The sequence below is a fragment of the Trachymyrmex cornetzi genome, unplaced genomic scaffold, assembly GCF_001594075.2.
Source record: "Trachymyrmex cornetzi isolate Tcor2-1 unplaced genomic scaffold, Tcor1.1 scaffold432, whole genome shotgun sequence".
NCBI classification, from domain to species: Eukaryota; Metazoa; Arthropoda; class Insecta; order Hymenoptera; family Formicidae; genus Trachymyrmex; species Trachymyrmex cornetzi.
Window position 1 is genome coordinate 102340 of NW_017299091.1, and position 20467 is coordinate 122806.

The following is a 20467-nucleotide window of genomic DNA, read 5'->3' on the forward strand; positions in this document are numbered from 1 at the left end:
CCCTACCGGACTTGCGATCTAATCATATTCTGCATTGCCACCAGTAATGCGTGCTTCTGAATAGGCATATAAGCAACTCGACTTACCGACTATATTAAATATATAGTTAAACACAGAGGTGTAAACCATACGTGAATTGGACCAAATTTTGTTCCTAATCAAAATGTTCCAAATTGGTACAGCTTTCGATAAAGTTTTTAATAGTCAGTTGAAGTAAAGTCAACTAGTCCCACCTATTTTCAATAATACCTGAAAATGAATTTCGTAAAATAATAATAATTAGATGATAGATAATTTGCGGGAGGAATGAAATATAATATTACTTGTGTTTATTGTTATACATATAATATGCAATAGCTCCTGGCAGACTTGGGAAATTGTTCGTTGCAGATAAACAGATATGTAAACCATACGTGAAATTTGACAAAGTTCCAAATTTTGTTCCAAATTTTGTTCCAAACATCTTTTAGTAAATTCCATTTGAGAAAAATCTTCTTGACGCTTTCTGGATGGATTCATTAATAAGCGGTTTACTTTACAAGGAAACCTCGACAAAAAATGCATCATGAAACGTATCTTTAAATTACATGTTACATAATAATATACGTACAAGGTCGAACAAACAATTAGATTTATGCAAGACATCAACATCCGGTAATTGTTGAATTAGCCTCCTTACCTCCTTGAGATTGATAAAATAAACTCATTCGACGCATTTTTGCACTACATGAAAAATTTGTCCCGCAAACCGAGTTATTAATTGTTATTAATTAAAGTTGTCAGATATTCAGAGGAAATTTGTTGCATCGATGGCATAAATGATTAAACAAATTTTCTGCTTTACAGACAAATATTAACCAAGCAAATACTCTGCTGTAATCTATGCCACCATCGATATGACAGATTTCCTAACCTGAATAGTCATCAACTTTAACGATTAATATCTTGGTCCACGGGGTAATTTTTTTTGTCAGATTCGTTCATTAATTCCGTACAAAAATGTGTTGAGTAAGTCAGTAAGTAAAATGTGTATTGCAGAAGTAGAAAATCACTTACGTGTTCCTTTACTACCATCGATATGACTGACCTAATCTAACCAAAAGTGTATACACTAATGGTACGTTTCCACTGAGCGTGTCACGCATCGCGTCGTCCATTGCGTCATGACGCAACGCGAAAGAGAGAAAGAGTGAAGTTCATATATGTACACAACCCCTCCCTTTCTCTCTTTCGCGTCACGTCGTGATACGGTGGACGACGCGACGCGCTCATGGAAACGTACCCTAATAATTAGTCGTGTCTCCAGATCGCAGCGCTCGCTGATCATATGTATATTACTACTAGCGCTCCTTGCGTATTGCGTACTAATTGTGTAAAGAATGTCAGAAGGACACGAAACTAGCGCTCCTTACGTAAAGAATGTTAGACGGACATCAAAGGAATGCGCGGAATGTGGTCGAGGACAATAATAACGATGACAATAAGGACGACGTATCTGAAAATGGACAGAAAATGTAGCAGTTCGGAACTTTGCGTCGCGATATCTCCGCTCGTAGGGCACGTAGAAAAAAAATAAAAGCACTTATATCACACAATCCGTGTGGTGGCTATCGATTGAGCATACATAGCACGCGATCGGTTCAGCCGTTATTGAGATCCGATAATCTCGATTTGCCGCAACTCGTCGGTTCGCGTAAAGGAGGCACGGCAGTATCGCTTCGCGCAGCTTAGCGCCGAGACACTACCAGTGTCTCCAGATATCGAATTTTCGGAAGAAAGAGAAAGCATATTGATTCTGTAAGAATAATAGGTATGTTGCGAGCGAAGTGAGTAATGTTTATGAATTGAATGTGTAATTTATGAGTGACGAAAGATAAAAAGGACAGTTAAATGATGATTAATCAAAGAAGTTTGGGATTGAGAGAGATGTTCTTGTAATAGAAATAAATATCTGCGATATCTGAGGAAAAAACTCCTTTCTCTTAGCTAAAACTGCAATTCCGTTCTGTATTCCAGAATGGTCAGTTTTAGGAAAAATCGAGCAATCTGAAGTGCAGCATAGAATAATCGTAATTTAACCGATGACAGCCGACGAATGCTACAAACGACGTTTTTAACATAAGTACAATGCAACAGGTAAAAAGAATCGTTAGCAAAATCAGTACTCAGGCCCTGATCTTTAAAGTTTGTAGAGTTTTAAAAGTGTTGGTCACTAACGATGATTGATATAGGTAGACAGAAGATGATATCGTTTATTCCGAATATGCGAGATAAAAATATAATATAAAGAGTATAAGGAAATATTCCAGTTGAAAATTTTTTTCATATATATGTGTGAAAACTATTTATTGATATTAATATTTTATAATGTTTTTAATAATATTTTACAAGAATGTTCAAAATATCCACCCGACTCTTCTAAACATACTGTAACTCTCCGCAAGAAGCTTTGTCGTACTTTATGTAATATTGCAGGTATAATGTTACGACTTGCTTCTTTTATTCTTTTTATTAAATCTTCTCGACTGCGTGGCAGTGTCTGATACACCTGAATCTCGTATGTAGCCCTAGGTGATCGCAATGTCCACTCAAGGAAATCGTTGTGAATGCCTATTTATCTGAGCGAAAATCGATTATTCAAATGCACAAGCGAGAACAAAAATATGGGCTGGATCCGTCTTGCTGGTATACAATATTTGATAGTATATTTCATGGAAGATTGTCCATCAATGTTTCTTTCAAGATCTTTAAATAAACTTGTGCTGTGATATCGATATCTTTTAAAAAAGATGTGATCCAGTAATTACACTGTCCAAAATTCCCATTCAAACGTTAACATTACATTATCTCTTGATGTGTATTTCTTTCCGACAATTCTCTTCCGAATAATGGTATTCATTATGGCGATTAATAATACTGTCACTCCAAAAAGTACATTTTTGTGTCCTTAAGATTCTTTTCAGAAAGTCACCATTTGCAGGCTTTTAAATGCAAATGGCTAATTATTAAAGTATTGAAATTATTTGGTCTGAGATCCAATCACAAAATTTTTTTCGACGAGATAACTCTTGAGGAAATAACTTTAACGTTGTGTTTTCTTTGAAAGAATTTTAGACTATTCTTTATTATTTTGTGCACCTTGGTGTGTTCTATATTAAGATCACGCGCAATTCGCAACCAGGTGCTACTATGCGGATTTGCTAAAACCACATCTCTCACAAGATTCATTATTACTCCATTGCGTTGGCGTATATGTTTCGTGAACGTTTTGGTGCATGAAGAGTACCATGTTGGCAAATTCAACAATACAATATATCGAACAACGCATGTGACGGCTGCTGCTTATTAGGAAAGTCATTAATGTATAAAACTACAGACATACTGTTATTTTTATAGCATTTTCCATAAAAGAGTAACATATTTCTTAACTCTGTATTGGTATAACGAAGCATCGTTAACTTACGTTTTCGCTCCCAACAACTTGGGGCCAATTGTCTTTTGTCAGATTCGCGTTATAGATGTATACGAAAGGAGAAAGACTCTGATAAAAGACAATCGGTACGCCCAGCTGTTGGTAGTGAAAACGTGAATCAACGATGCCTCGTTATATTAAGGAAGAGTTAGCGAATATGCTGCTCATTTATGGCGAATGTCATAAAAATGAAAGGATGGCCACAGTTCTGTACGCTAATCGTTTCCCCGATAAGCAGCGACCGTCACATGCACTGTTCGGACAATTGTATCGTCGAATTTGCCAATATGGCACTCTTCATGCGCCAAAACGTCCACGAAACAAATGCAAACGCGATGAGATAATAATTGATCACGTAAGAGATGCAGTTTTAGCAAATCCGCATACTAGCACCAGATGTATTGCGCGTGATTTAAATACAGACCACACCAAAGTGCACAGAATATTAAAAAATAATTTGGGATGGCATCCTTTCAAAAGACGCACAACGCAAAAATTGTTCCCACAAGATTTGCTTTGCCGAGAAAGATTTTGTAATTGGATATTAGACGAAGTAAGTTCTATATTTTAATAATTTATTAGCCATTTTGTTTTCAAAAGCTACAATACTACGGGATCTTAATAAACTTTCAATTGTCAGCTTGTTTTTACATCGTATGAATCACCGTACCTTATAAAGCCTATGCATTGAAACGTTAACTAATAAAAATAATAACCATTTTATATATGTATATATGTTGTATATATGTATAATGATTATTATATTTATTGTATAAAATAAGTAATAGAAAAACGATGATAATTTTGTATTGTATACAATATAATTAAAGAAAATGAAAAGTATGAAAAAATACAACTGTATTGTTATATACTCTCATCACAGGTTGACATAGACAATGTTGGGAATGATGGATTTTTGAGAAGAATCTTATGGACAGACGAACGCACTTTCCGAAGTGACGGGAGTATCAATCGCCATAATGAGCACCATTATGCGGAAGAAAATCCCCATTGCCGGAAAGAAACACATATCCAGGGGCAATATCATGTCAACGTTTGGATGGGCATTGTAAACAATACAATAATTGGACCGTCCTTCTTTCCAGACGATGTAAATGTTACGGTACAAATATATTCAGAGTTTTTGGAAGAAACACTTCCAACTTTGTTAGAGGATGTGCCATTAAACATCTTACCTAATATTATATACCAGCAAGACGGCCATCCAGCTCATACATCTATTCTTACCCGAGTTATTTTAAACCGAAGATTTTTGAATAGATGGATAGGCATTCACAGTTATCTTCACGAGTGGCCATGGCGATCACCTGATCTCACACATATGGATTTTTTTTGCGTGGGGCTACATACGAAATCAGGTGTATCAGACACCACGCAATCGAGAAGATTTAATACAAAGAATACAAGAAGCAAGTCGTAACATTACCTGCAATATTACATAAAGTACGACAAAGCTTCATGCGGAGAGTTGCAGTATGTTTAGAAGAGCCGGGTGGATATTTTGAACACCTCTTGTAAAATATTATTAAAAACATTATAAAGTATTAATATCAATAAATAGTTGTCACACATACAGCCATTGACAAAATTATTAGGCACCTTATTTATTTAACAATTTCAATTTATAAGGAAATAAATAATACTATCTTTATAAATGTTATCATTTATTTCTTAAATAATCATATAAACTAATATTTGCTTGGTGCGCCATTATTTTTTATGACTTCTGCTATTCTTTTAGGTAAGCTATGTACTAATCTTTCGCATATAGTAGGTGATATTTTCTCCCATTCTTCGAAAATCGCTTTCTTGAGCTCAGTAATTGAAGTGCACTTGCGAGCGCGGACATGTTTCTTCAAATGAGCCCATAGATGCTCAATTGGATTGAGATCTGGACTCTGTGGTGGCCATTCAAACAGCTTAATCTTATTTCGCTTAAACCACGCAATGCTCTTACGTGCAGTATGACAGGGAGCATTATCTTGTTGGAATATCACTTGCTCTGTCTCCTCTTTAAATATTTTTGCCATAGAAGGCTTCAATGTCTGTCCTAACATGGCTGTATAAATTTCTGAGTTCATTCGACCCGAACAAATAAATGGAATTCCCACGCCGGCTGACGCCATACAGCTCCAAATCATAATACTACCTCCACCATGTTTTACGGTAGGAACGATACACTTCGGATTATATGCTTCTCCAATTCTGCGATGCACATATACGGCTCCAGGAGTGCCAAACAACTGCAAACAACAAGAAAAAATTCATACATGCAGTGAACGTATTTCTATGTTGTATTTTCGTACTTGTGATTAAAAATATTACATTTAATTACTCATTATAAAGTTGTTAAACTTACTTGAATGTTGCTTTCATCCGACCATAATATTTTATCCCAGTCTGATGCTGTCCAACTTTTGTATTTTTTTGCCCATGCTAATCGTTTCTTTCTGTTTGTCTCTGAGAGCCATGGTTTCTGTCTGGCCTTTCTTGCTTTAATCCCAAATTCATTGAGGCGTCTACTAACAGTTTTGGCGGAAATACTAATTTCATGATCACTTCTTAACGCAGCAGTTAATTCTTTTGCCGTTTGCCGACGATCTTTTAGAGCATTTTGCTTTAAATATCGATCTTCTCTGGCAGTAGTCTTTCGTTTTCTTCCTCTTCCAGATCTGGATTTAAACTGTTTAGTATCATTATATCTTTTTATTGTAGTTTGAACTGCGCAACGGGAGCATTTTATTTTTTTTGCTATTTGCACTTGAGATAATCCTACGGAATGCCACACAATAATCTGAGCCCGTTTTCCTTCACTCAACTCGCGTGTTTTAGGCATATTTTGAAATCTCGGATAATATGTTAACAATAATAAGATAAAGAATTGCCTAGCAATTGCTCGAAACAAGACTGATAACGTCCGTATTATTCGAAGTCGAAATGCATACTAAACAGTTTTGTACATATTATCATTTCTCTAAGAAACTTATATGCCTCAGTTGCTTGACCTTCTCACAAAGTCAGTAGCATGAAAACAACACGCAAATAGAGAGCTTATGCACATTCAGTTGTGAAAAATTTAGAAAAAGCAAGGGTGCCTAATAATTTTGTCAATGGCTGTATATATGAAAAAAGTTTTCAACTGGAATATTTCCTTATACTCTTTATATTATATTTTTATCTAGCATATTCCGAATAAACGATATCATCTTCTGTCTACCTATATTAATCATCGTTAGTGACCAACACTTTTAAAACTCTACAATCTTTAAAGATCAGGGCCTGAGTACTGAATTAATTTTGCTAACGATTCTTTTTACCTGTTGCATTGTACTTATGTTAAAAACGTCGTTTGTAGCATTCGTCGGCTGTCATCGGTTAAATTACGATTATTCTATGCTGCGCTTCAGATTGCTCGATTTTTCCTAAAACTGATCATTCTGGAATACAGAACGGAATTGCAGTTTTAGCCAAGAGAAAGGAGTTTTTTCCTCAGATAACGCAGATATTTATTTCTATTACAAGAACATCTCTCTCAATCCCAAACCTTTTTGATTAATCATCTAACTGTCATTTAACTGTCCTTTTTATCTTTTGTCACTCATAAATTACACATTCAATTCAAAAACATTACTCATTTTGCTCGCAACATACCTATTATTCTTACAGAATCAATATGCTTTCTCTTTCTTCCGAAAATTCGATATAAACTGACAACGCCAAAACGAAAAGTAAAAAAATGAAGAAAGAAAATTGTTGTATCCGTTAATCAATAAATAATTTGTCATGTATTAATCAATAAATAATTTGTCATGTATAAACATATATAATTATACAGGGTGTTTGAAAATTACCGGGTAATCGATCACGAGCAGGTGAAACGGACCGAATTGAATCGAAAATTCTTATACCATTTTGTAGGTTGCGCAATGGTTAACGAGATATTAACGTTTAAAGATAGTGGAATAAGCGCGTCCGGCCTACTGCTGCCGAATATACCTACTATCTCCACCGATCGCACGGCGCGCGGGCCACAGGGAGTGGGAACTGCCACTAAACGTCTTCAAACGATTCAAACGGCACGCCTAGCATGGCAACCCCACTCCCAGGGGCCTGCACGCCGTGCGATCGGTGGGGACGATAGGTTGTATATTCGGCAGCAGTAGGCCGGCCGAACGCGCTTATTCGACTATCTTTAAACTTTAATATCTCGTTAACTGTTGCGCAACCTACAAAATGGTATAAGAATTTTCGATTCAATTCGGTCCGTTCTACCTGCTCGTGATCGATTATCCGGTAATTTTCAAACACCCTGTATACGAAATATGTTCATATATATTATCACATATTCTTCTTTCTTTTGTAAAATTACTGTTAGGTAGAAGAAAATAGTAATAATAGGAAAACATAAAAGAAATAATTACGAGTATAATTTTTGCATTATTTGTTTTATAAAAAGTCAAGTTTGAAAAATTAAATAATATTGCTTAGATATAACTTTGTATAAATCATTTGAGCAATTCTTTCTCAGTTTTTCAATTTTAATTTTTCGTAAAAGAAACAATGCGAAAATTATTCCTTTTATTATCTTTTTTCATTATTATTATTATTACTATTTTTGCTTGTCGCCGACACTAATTTTATAAAGAAAGAAGGATATATGGAAACATTTTGTATTTAATTATATGCGTTTATATATATTTATACGTATGAAAAATGTTCTATCACGTAACATTTTTAAAATTTTTCGTCTTTAATTGTCGTTTTGGCTCTTTTTCATGATGACAAAGTCCGTCAGAACGTCTGGCACGCTACTGAATTTGTCGATATAGAGGCGTCGTGTCGTCATTATCTACGCTGCACCGTCATTACCTACCGAACCGCGCCTGCCCGGCCTGTCCCTGCAAAGTTTGCCCACAAAACTCGTCGTACTGCCTAGTATGTATCTGCAATACCCTGTACGTTTCGAGAACGTGTACGTCTACTCGAAATCGTTGCAACAGCCAAAGTATTAATATCTTGAAAATTTGTTTACGTCTATCGTCTAAATCGGTACTTTATGTTGTCCAACAATAGCGACGTCGATCCACCGAGCTAGGCGCGCCCAAATTCTATTTTTATCTTTAATGACGTGGCATGCGACGAGCAGGATGCGGTGAGAGAATACTTTTCGATGGGCCGCCACGCAAACGTCGACAGCTTCTGTCTCTGTCAGATGTACGCGAGGATACCTAAACATCTGATACGTGACAACGCGAACCTGCTGATCCTATTCAAACAGGACGGTACCAACTTGAAACACGTTTACAACGATCATGTGAATACCGACATGTCGTATGATGAATTTTACATGTTGTGCCGCGACTGTTGGCAACAAAATATGGTTTCGTGGAGATAGACAAAGACAGTGCGCTCACAAATGGACGATACAGAAAAGGATTTAACGAGTTCGCGATACCGTAACGTGACCAGTCGTTGTCGATACTTAGCCACAGACGAACATGGCAGATGTGCGCAAGCGTGAAAAAATCGCGAGAGAGATCGAGAAAATGAGCGAGTCGATCCTCAAGAAACATCGCGCTCTGAAAACCGGGCAAGAAGAGCATCGCGCTGGATAGACATTTTAAGCCTCTTATCGAGCCGCTGCGACTTTTCGTCGACAGCGCAGGCCAGCGCGCGACAAAGAGAGAGTCGTGCGAAAATGCAGCGTCTGCCCCTAAACGTTAGAGGAAGGTAGAGGAGGAAGAAGAGGAGGGAGAAGAAGCGAGCGAGACGTTCGAGCGTTCCACGACTCTGCATAAATTCAATGATCGCATGAACCGATAATCTCCACCCCGCGTGCCAAAATCGTACCGACGATAGAGTCGTTGGAGAACGTTTTTGAAGCGACGGAAGACTCGCTAGCGACGATGTTTCAAAATCAGTTGCAAACGTCGGAAGGTCGAGAGACGTTAAAAGCCAGCTTGGGCCCGTTGGGTCAAAATTACGTCGAGGCTGTCCTGCGGGGAGTGCAAGATAAAGAGAGCGGTATAGATCACGTGTACGGCGTTTACCTCCGCAAGGATGGATTAATGTTTGGCAATAAACGTTTCGACGTGGATGATGTGGACAACATAATTATCGACGGCGTACGATACGCCGGTATCCCTGGTCTTTATGAGTTTCAAAAGAATTCCCGACGATGCCCTCTACACGGAAGACGATATGCATAAATACAAGAGCATGCTGTTGGTGACGAGCGCGCACAAGCACAAGCATTCGCAGGGTCGATTATTGAGCAACAGTGGATACAAGTACAAACAGGTAATCGTGCCGTTGATGTTGGTCACACCTAAGAAACAGAGTAAGAAATCTGGTAAGGGATTACCTCGCGTAAAGACGCTGAACGGCAACGCGATCGATTACGTGCACTAGGATGATCCCAATGAGCTGGTGGATCGTTTAAGATTGCTCGATGCTTCGCACCGAGCAGGGGACAACGCTCACGACAACGAGATGCTGTCTATCATCGAGGGACCCCGCGAGGCCGGTCTTATTATAAATTAAATCGTGTATCGATGAAACGAGTCAGTCGAGTGACAACAGTGAGAACAAATACATTATTTTCTTGTGTATTACGCGTCGAATCATGAAAAAGAGATCCGATGAAAAGAGAAAAATTAGCTCCGAGAGACGTCGACTCGTCGAGGAATTGCACGCTTCTGCGAGAAAAAATTTTCCGCGAAGGTGCGTCATAGTCCGGGGATACGACGATCTGTGGCAGACTGATATCGTTGAGATGCGTTCGTACTCGAGCTTCAACAGAGGTCACCACTACATACTCACCATCATCGATGTGTTGAGCAAGTACTCGTGGGCCGTACCACTCAAGAGCAAATGTGGAAGTGAGACGGCTGACGCTATCGCTGAGATCGTTCGAGCGAGTGGATGATGTCCGAAAAATTTACAAGCGGATATGGGGAAGGAGTTTTACAACGCCGATGCACAGAAAATCTTGAAAACCACGACGTTAATCACTATTCCACGTATTCGACGTTGAAAGCGTCAGTGGTCGAACGGTTCAATCGCACGCTCAAGAACGACGTGTGAAAGATGTTTACACTCAACGGTAGTTACGAGTGGGTCGACGAGCTGCCGCGTCTCGTGTCAGATTACAACGCGCGCAAGCATCGCACTATCGGCATGCGACCCGCCGACGTACTCCCGCGATCGCCTAAAGACTCTTGGGCACAGTGTACAGCGCGATAAAGATCGTGGGTCCGGCAAAATTCAAAATAGGCGATTCGATACGAGTGAACAAGTACAAGACGGTTTTTGAGAAGGATTACACGCCAAATTGGACCAATGAGGTGTTTACGATCGTTAAGGTGTAACGTACCAATCCCGTAACCTATCTACTCGAGAACTGTCGCGGAAAATCCGTCGTTGGAGCGTTCTATGAGCACGAGTTGCATCGCGTTACTCATTTGGACGTCTCTATCGTCTATCTCGTGGAGAAAGTACTTCGCAGGAGGGAAGACAAGGTGTACGTCAAGTGGCTGAGATTCGATGGATCGCACAATTCGTGGATACACAAAAACAATGTCATTTGATAAAATTTTGATTCATTTATTTTGTATAGATATAAGAAATATATCAATACAAACGTGTAAAGTATTTTTTTTTATTATCCCTACCATCTTCGTTTTTGGAGTATATAAAAAAATAGTTGATACATGAAATGAAAAATAGTAATACATAATAACTGGTATTACATAAAACATAATAGTAGAGATGACATGAAAGTTGCGTTCCTTAGTTCTAACAAATTGAATAAATTCATAAAGGTGCAGAAGGACAGGAAACCGAATAACTTGAAGAACAATGTCGTTTATAAAATCATGTGCAATGATTGTGATGCTTCATATGTTTGACAAACGAGTAGACAACTAAAAACTAGGATCTCAGAACACCGTAATCATTATTCGTTGGAATACGTCTACTGGTTCTGTAATCACTAAACATAGGTTGCAAAATGCACATGACTTCGATTGGGATAATATCAAGATTTTGGATGAAGAGCCGTGTTACAATAAGCGCATGATTTCCGAAATGCTTTATGTTAAAACAAAATAACAGCCTCATTCTTCAAACGGACAGAGAAGGCCTTCATAAAACGTATACGACAATTATAAACAAGATATGACTTTGCATTTTGCGAACGGCTCGTCAATTTATTGAGTGTTTGTTAGATGTAGAGAGACAGTCACAGCGTGAAAATGCGTTTTACTGAGAACTTTGTTTGTGAAGTTTCGATAGATCGGATTTATTGAAATGATTGTGGTATACACTATTAAGATTTTAAGACTATTTTGACTCTCACAATATTTTATACGATTGTAATTTTCTTGACGGGACATATTCTTGGCTAAATGTGTGAGGTGAAATGAACTGGTGAATGTTTTTAGTAGAGACGTGGCATCCGCGTGTTTGGACTATGTACCGGAAAATGTACAGTGTCAGTTATCATTGGTTTTATAATAATTTTTTGATTAGGTGTTCTAAGGTTTAATTTTAAATACTAGATTAATTTTTTATTTTCATTTTTTGGATTAAGTTGGCATATTTTTACATATAGGTGATCAATTTTTCATACAAGTTTTATGCGTTCTCATTTAAAGAAAAAATTTTTAATTGTAATTAATTCTCAATCTTAACTTGTTTTTATCATTACGATTAATCAGAATTTCATGACATGGACAATTGACTGACTAATCATTTGAGGATGGATCATGATCTCAGTGAAGCACTCCATCAGGTCAAAAGGATACAATTGTTAACACGTTTGCGAGATTTTAACAACAACCACGTTTTTTTTGTATGGTACAGGGGTAGTTATAAGAAACTTCTTGTAATCTGAAGATGGCTCAATTCGAGAGCCGAAACATGTTATTATTATTATATATAATCTTTCAAATAATTTGTTAAGGAATGCTTATGTACATTTTGAATTTTTAAATACCAGGTATGTAAATATGAAACCGGAATTTACCAATAGATGGCCATAGCTGTCAATGTAGTTGCCGTCAGACCGCGTCATTGACGTCATTTCTTTGTTCTGACATCTAACAAAGATTTTCAACTCACAACAATACAAGTTTCATACAACAGTATAGTTTGTAATAGCGTTGAACATGTCGAATTTTGTGCCTGGAAACTCGTCCGATTTGCGGACAGCATTGATTTTCTGTTACCATTTGAAAAAAATTGCTGCAAAATCGCATCGAATGCTTGTCGAAGCTTACGGTGAGCATGCTCTTGGTAAATCACAGTGCTTTGAGTGGTTTAAAGAATTCAAAAGTGGCGATTTTGACGTGAGAAACGAAGAACGTGAAAAACCACCGAAAAAGTTTGAAGACAGCGAATTGCAAGCATTGTTGGATGAGGATGACGCTCAAACTCAACAACAACTCGCGGATCAATTGAATATGACACGAGAAGCCGTCTCCATACATTTGAAATCCATGGGAAAGATCCAGAAGATGGGAAAATGGGTTCCACATAAACTGAATGAAAGACAGCAGGAAAATCGAAAAACCACTTGCGAAATGCTGCTCGCCAGGTACAAAAGAAAGTCATTTCTCCATCGAATTGTGACTGGCGATGAAAAGTGGATATATTTTGAGAATTCTAAGCGTAAAAGACCATGAGTAACTCCAGGCGAAACATCGACATCGACTGCAAGGCCAAATCGCTATGGATGGAAGACAATGCTGTGTGTTTGGTGGGATCAGAAAGGTGTGATCTATTATGAGCTGCTAAAACCTGGCGAAACCGTTAATACTGAACGCTACCTACAACAAATGAACGATTTGAATCAAGGTTTGCGTGAAAAACGATCGGAATATCAAAAAAGGCAACACAAAGTGATTTTGCTTCATGATAATGCACCATCACACACAGCAAAACTGGTCAAGGAAACGATTGAGGCGTTCGGTTGGGAAATACTTTCGCATGCGGCTTACTCACCAGACTTGGCTCCGTCCGATTACTACCCGGGTAGAACTTTAAAAGGGGTCATATACAGGCTCTAGATAGTTTTTCCCCATTTCTGTCTAGGCCCCATTCAGGCAAGTCCGATTAGGCCCTGTACAGAGATGTAACGCTCATCCAAATTAGAGCCCGATTTGTAAATTTGGTTAGGCCCTATCTGGATACGCCTAACTAGGCCCTATCTGGATACGCCTAACTAGGCCCTATCTGGATATGCCTAACTTATTGGCCCTGTCTGGACACGCCTAATTAGGCTCTGTCTGGACATCCCTAACTAGGTCCTGTCTAGACACGTTTAACTAGGCCCTATCTGGATACGTCTAAGTAGGTACTATCTGGACACGCTTAACTGGACAGGCCCTATATTGGCTAAAGTAGGCCCTATCCTGGCAAGCTTAATTACGTCCTATTTTGGCATGTGTCACTAGGCCCTTTCATGGAATGCCTCACTAGACCCTATTTTGGAATATCTATATGTATAATTAAGTTCTTTATTATTACACTTAACAATAAGGTGCTACGTTGGATTGTCCGACTAGGCTTTATAATAAATGTAATTTTTTGTTAGCATGTGTGCTTATCAAGATCGTTGTAATTCTGACTTTATACTAAAATACCATAATTATTTAATCATGTATATTTACTTATTAGATATACAGGGTGTTTGAAAATTATCGGAACGCCTGTCACGAGCAGGTAGAACGTACCGAACTGAATCGAAAATTCTTATATCATTTTGTAGTTTGCGCAATAGTTAACGAGATATTAACGTTTAAAGATAGCGGAATATGCACGTCCGTCCGGCCTACGATTGCCGAAAGAACAACCCACCGAGCGCACGGCGCGTGGGCCGCGAGGAGCGGTTTTCCTTCCTAGGCCCTTTCTAGGTCCAACAATGGCAAGCCTTGTTAAAGGCACTCACGTCAGTGCCCATTCAAGGTCTGTTTAGGAAATTCCATCCAGAATTTTCCTTTCTAGGCCCTTTCTAAGCCCAACGATGGCAGGCCCTGTTAGGGGCACTCACGTCAATGCCCATTCAAGGTCTGTGTTCGCGCGTTCTTGTTTATCGACTAAATGTATTATCTAATTTGCCGCGCTCATCTTACCGCGCTTTCGTTAGAAGTACGAATGGCGAGCACAGCGGCGCTACCTTCGAAGAGGAGTTCAGGGTATTATTTTTGCTATTCTGTATTGTATTCAGCTAATGGCGGATCGTCACGATTTCGTCCCTCTAATTCTTGTAATAAAACCACGGTGTCAGTTCACTTAATCTGTAGTAATCATTAGCCCACGATACCCCATCAAATACTGGGCGAAACATTGGTCCTTCGAGCCGGATTGCACCAAGTAAACAAGGAGATTAGCCACAGTCGTCGATCACAAAAGGATCGATCGAACGCACGCATCTCAGAGGGACAAAGGCGAGCCTTGGCGAGTACAAGCATCATTCTGTGTTGAAAGGAAGGTGAGTTGCCGGCCTTGTGAAAAGCGCACTTCTTTCGATATCTCACGAAGCAAGATTGGTCACCTCGAGAGGAAGCAATAAATCGTCGCCTAGGCGCGAAATTATAGCGTCGACCATCTTGATTGGGAGACGCTAATACACCTCTCACTCTTTCTCGCTCTCCGGTTGGATGGCGAGACGGCCGACAAATAACGGCTTCAACTACGACAGCATCAGGAAGGAAGACACGGCCTTCGTTTATCGTCAGGACCATCATTCCCTCCCACTGAAACGACTGTCGGCGAGCCAACGCGTAACAGAGGATCCCTGTACTGCGCGCTCTCTCTCTCTCTTTCTCCCGCACGAGCGGTAGCGAAACTTCATTAGAGTAAAGATGGCTATGTCTGAAGTAAGTAAATTAGTTAATAGTCGAGGGAGAATTAAAGCAAAATTGACAGCGTTTAATACATATCTCGAGAAAGCGGCGACAGATTCTGCGAAACTCGCGGAATTGCCTAGCAGGTTAGAGCGGGCTGTAAGGCTCTGGGATGAGTTTGATGGTATTCAAGATCAAATCGAAGAGTTAGATGCCACGGATGCGCAGATCCGTGAAAGAGAAAATTTTGAAAATTCCTATCATGCCATCATAACCTCGACCAGGGCACTTCAGTCACGTCAAGATCGGGTAAATCAATCAAGCCCAATGGGTTCCATTTCCGAAAGATCAGGGGGTGATCGGCAAATTCATATTGTTAATCAACCAACCATTGTAAAATTGCCGGACATAGAACTGCCAAAATTCGATGGTAGCTATAATAAATGGATTTCTTTTCGCGAACTATTTGAATCTCTCATAGATGCTGATCCTTCCCTACCAGCGGTAAAAAAGTTACATTATTTAAGGTTAGCATTAATTGGCGACGCTGCTACAATAATAAATTTATTAGAAATCACAGGCAATAATTATGTAATTGCATGGAACTTACTGAAACAGAGGTACGAAAATAAACGGCTAATAGTGGAACACCATTTGTAGGAATTGCTCGACTTGACGCCTTTGACTAAAGAATCTCACATATCGTTAAGACAGCTTATCGACAGTATCTCTCAGCATATTCAGTCATTAAATTAGAACAACCAGTTGAGCACTGGAACACGATTCTCATTCACATTCTGGTGCCTAAATTAGACAAAATTACGAAAAGAGAATGGAAATTAAAGGGAACGAAAATGAATCGATTTCCGAAGCTTAACGAGTTTATAGAATTTTTGAATGCTCGCAGTGAGTTCCTAGAATCATTGTCTCACACGGGTGGTAATGTGAATTCTGTTTCCAGTGCCAACAAGACGAACAAGTCTGTTGCATGCGCATGTGTGTCTGATGAGGATTCAAGGTGTCTCATATGTCAGGGTCAACATAAAGTCGGCGACTGTAATATATTCTGCAAATGGCCGCCATCGAAGGGCTTCACTGAGGTTAAGGGAAAACGGCTATGCATCAAGTGTCTCAAAGAATATCATGGTCGAAATTGTAAGGTGTCAGGATGCAAAACTTGTAAGGGATATCACAACACTCTTCTACATGTGGAAAATTGGAATCCGTCCAAAGCCGCCGTCGAGGAAAACGTGTCGGGATCAGCAGGATCGACTAAAACAGTGGCAGATAAACAGACAATCGCAGCCATTACTCAAACTTCGACAACTACTGTCACGCATTGTGCCACTAAGGGACCGGAGCAAGTCATTTTGTCTACAGCCATAATCTACATAAAGGACAAATTTGACGCCTGGCACGAGTGCCGCGCTCTCTTAGATAGTGGCTCCCAATCCAATTTTATGACATGTAAGCTCAGTGATCAGCTTCAATTATCCAAGCATCGAGCCTCGATTACTATAGCTGGCATTAATGAGACCTTACTAAAAGTTGGGCAGCAAGTGACCGCCACAATCCGATCATGTCACAATGCCTTCCAAGTGACGCTCCTTTTCCTAACCATTAACAGAATAACGGAGAAATTGCCACTAAATTGCATAAGTACAGAGGAAGTCAAAATTCCAGATGGAGTGACTTTAGCCGACCCCGCATTCCATACACCTGCCGAGGTGGATATATTACTGGGAGCAAGCATTTTCTGGGACCTCCTATGCATTGGACAAGTTAGATTATCCAGGCATCAACCCATCTTTCAAAAGACTCAACTTGGGTGGATAATATCCGGATCAACGAAAGTCAGTGAAGTTGCAATGGTGAAAACAGGTTACTGTGGATTTTCGTCGGAACAAATGCTAAGTGATCAGGTACAGAAATTTTGGCAAATGGAAGAAATCCAATCAAGCCATCAGTTGTCGCCAGAAGAGACACGATGTGAAGAACATTACATGAGTACCGTCAGTCGAGCCGATGACGGCAAATTTGTCGTACAATTACCGTTAAAATTGGATCCGTCAAACCTAGGGGCGTCATTCGACACAGCCAAGAAGCGATTGCAAGCAGTCGAGCGAAAGCTAGTCCGGGTCAGCCACTTAAAGGAACAATATCACGAATTTATGCGGGCATATTTACAGTTAGGGCACATGTCCAAGGTCGAAGAGGCGGAGGCGCTGACCGAACGAGCACATTATCTTCCACATCATGCAGTGGTTAAAGCTGAAAGCACTACGACTAAAGTCAGAGTCGTTTTTGACGCGTTCTGTCCTACAACATCAGGAAAATCCTTAAACGATCTCATGATGGTGGGACCTACCATTCAAGATGAGCTGTTCTGCATTCTCTTGCGTCTGCGTCAACATAAGTACGCCATGTCAGCCGATATTACAAAAATGTATCGGCAAATCTGGCTGCATGAGTCTCAACGCCATCTCCAATGGATTATGTGGAGATGGGCCCCCGACGAACCTATATGCATCTTTCAGCTGAATACCGTCACATATGGAACAGCAAGCGCTCCATACCTGGCGATAAGATGCTTAGTGGAAACTGCACGACAATATCAAAGTGAAAATCCTGCGGTTTCTAAAGTCATCTCACAAGATTTCTATGTAGACGACTTGTTGACGGGCAAGGACGACGCAGACGAACTTGTTCAATTACAAATAGATATTGCTCGAATATTGAAATTAACCGAATTCAAACTCAGGAAATGGAGGTCGAATTTACCAGAGCTCTGCACTCAGACAACGGAGGAACAAACAATGATTGATGAGCAAGCTAAAATACTCGGGTTGTTGTGGAACACCTCCACGGATCGCTTCTTATACAAAGCGCACATTGACGAAGGAAGTAAGAAGATTACAAAACGAAGTGTTCTGTCGAACATCTCGCAACTTTACGATCCACTCGGGCTTGTGGGTCCAGTAATAGTACAAGCAAAAATAATTCTCCAAGGATTATGGCAACTTAAATTGGGCTGGGATGAATCGATACCGCTGCAGGCCCATTCTAAGTGGATGGAATGGCGACGCAACATAGCATACATCGATGAAGTATCAGTATCCAGACGAATACTATGCGACGAACCGAAGTCCGTAGAATTACATGGATTCTGCGACGCGTCTGAAAAAGCATACGGAGCGTGTGTATATATGTGCAGCTTGGACGCACAACAAAAGCGCACAGTGAGACTAGTGTGCGCCAAATCACGGATCGCACCACTCAAGAAGACATCTTTGCCACGCTTAGAGCTTTGTGGAGCACTTTTATTAGCCAAGCTGTGCGAGAAAATAAGGAAGGCAATGACAGTTTCGGTGGATGATACACATTATTGGAGCGACTCTACTATCACTTTAGCATGGATTGCAGGTGAATCTTACCAGTGGCATACCTTCGTCGCAAATCGTGTAGCGGAAGTGCATTGACTAACGGAGAAGGATAAATGGCATCACGTGCGATCGGACCAAAATCCAGCTGATCTACTATCACGAGGAGTCCAAGAGAGCTGAAGGAAAGCCGAATATGGTGGAAAGGACCCTTATTTTTACAACAAGAAATGCAGTTTAACACTCCAAGATGTCCAGAGTTGACTGAGATACCAGAAGTCAAGAAAGCAAACATATGCTTATCAGCCGCTGAAGCCATGAAACCCGACGCAACCTTCACCCAAAAGTTCTCCTCGTTCACGAGGTTCAGAAGAGTGATCGCGTACTGTCTGCGGTTTGTTGCCAACGCGAGACTCAAAGGTTTTCAGTCGCATCTGAGAAGGATTGGAGCATTATCAGTGCAGGAAATAGAGGATAGCACACTAGTCATTATCAAACAGGTCCAAGCCGCAGAATTTGCTGACGAATTGGGATGCCTCCAAGCTGGACTTCAAATAAATCACAAAAGTAAACTACGAGATTTGTATCCCTTCCTAGACTCAAAGGATCGCATTAGAGTAGGAGGGAGACTCAGTCGTGCTCCGCAAGTGCCATATCAGCAAAAGCATCCGATAGTGTTGCCGGGGAATCATCATATCACCGAGCTACTTATAAGACATGAACATTATCGAAATTTACACGCTGGACAGAGTGCTGTCTTGACCGCTCTGCGTATGCAATATTGGCTATTATCCGGGAGAAGCGCCGTTCGAAGGGTCCTAAGGAAATGCATTGTATGTTTCCGCTCTCGGCCAACTGGCACTAAGCAATTGATGGGTGACTTGCCTCTTTATCGGATAACACAAGCTCGACCGTTTCTCAACGTCGGAGTCGACTACGCTGGACCATTTCAAGTGAAGCTCTCTAGAAACAAAACTACGAAGGCATACGTATGTCTCTTCGTATGTCTTGCGGTTAAAGCCGTACACCTAGAGCTAGTAAACGATCAAAGCTCTTCATGTTTCCTTAACGCCTTTAAGCGCTTCATCGCGAGACGCGGACTCTGTGCTAATTTGTATTCTGATAACGGTACAAACTTCGTGGGCGCCAATAATGCGCTCAACGAGTTGACAGAATTTTTATTACAAAGAAGCACGCAAGACGACATAAAAACTTATCTTTCCGAACAAGCCATCAGTTGGCATTTCATACCGGCCTATTCCCCGCATATGGGAGGCCTTTGGGAGGCCGCAATCAAATCAGCAAAGACACACATGCACAAGGTAATAGGGCCGACCACATTAACATTTGAAGAATTGTATACGGTATTAACACAAATCGAGGCCTGCATGAATTCTCGTCCCCTTACCGTTATGTCACAGGATATAAACGACTTAAACGTTTTAACATCCGGTCATTTTATCATTGGCGAGCCGCTCACTGCGATTCCAGAGCGGGATGTATCAGACGTCATAAGTAACAAGGCTGAATAGATACGATCTCGTGGTACAACTCAAGCAACATTTTTGGAAAAGGTGGTCGCAGGAGTACATTTCGCAACTTCAACCACGAACAAAATGGAAATTTGCCAGTAAGGACAACATCCGTCCTGGGACGATGGTCTTACTAAAAAGTGAGAATACTCCTCCGATGACCTGGCCTATGGACCGTATTGTTGAAACACACCCGGACGAGGAAGGATTAGT

General features: G+C 40.1%; 2 protein-coding genes across 2 annotated transcripts; both read left to right on the forward strand.

Moving 5' to 3' along the window:
• Nucleotides 1–15360: 15360 nt before the first annotated feature.
• Nucleotides 15361–18821, forward strand: LOC108764525 (uncharacterized). The gene is made up of 2 exons (XM_018512812.1): nucleotides 15361–15846; nucleotides 16053–18821. The coding sequence occupies exons 1-2, from the start codon at nucleotides 15361–15363 to the stop codon at nucleotides 18819–18821; spliced, it is 3255 nt and encodes a 1084-aa protein (XP_018368314.1).
• Nucleotides 18822–18952: 131 nt separating this feature from the next.
• LOC108764526 (uncharacterized) lies at nucleotides 18953–20254 on the forward strand. Its single transcript, XM_018512813.1, has one exon. It carries the CDS (start codon nucleotides 18953–18955, stop codon nucleotides 20252–20254), a length of 1302 nt encoding a protein of 433 aa, XP_018368315.1.
• Nucleotides 20255–20467: the final 213 nt, after the last annotated feature.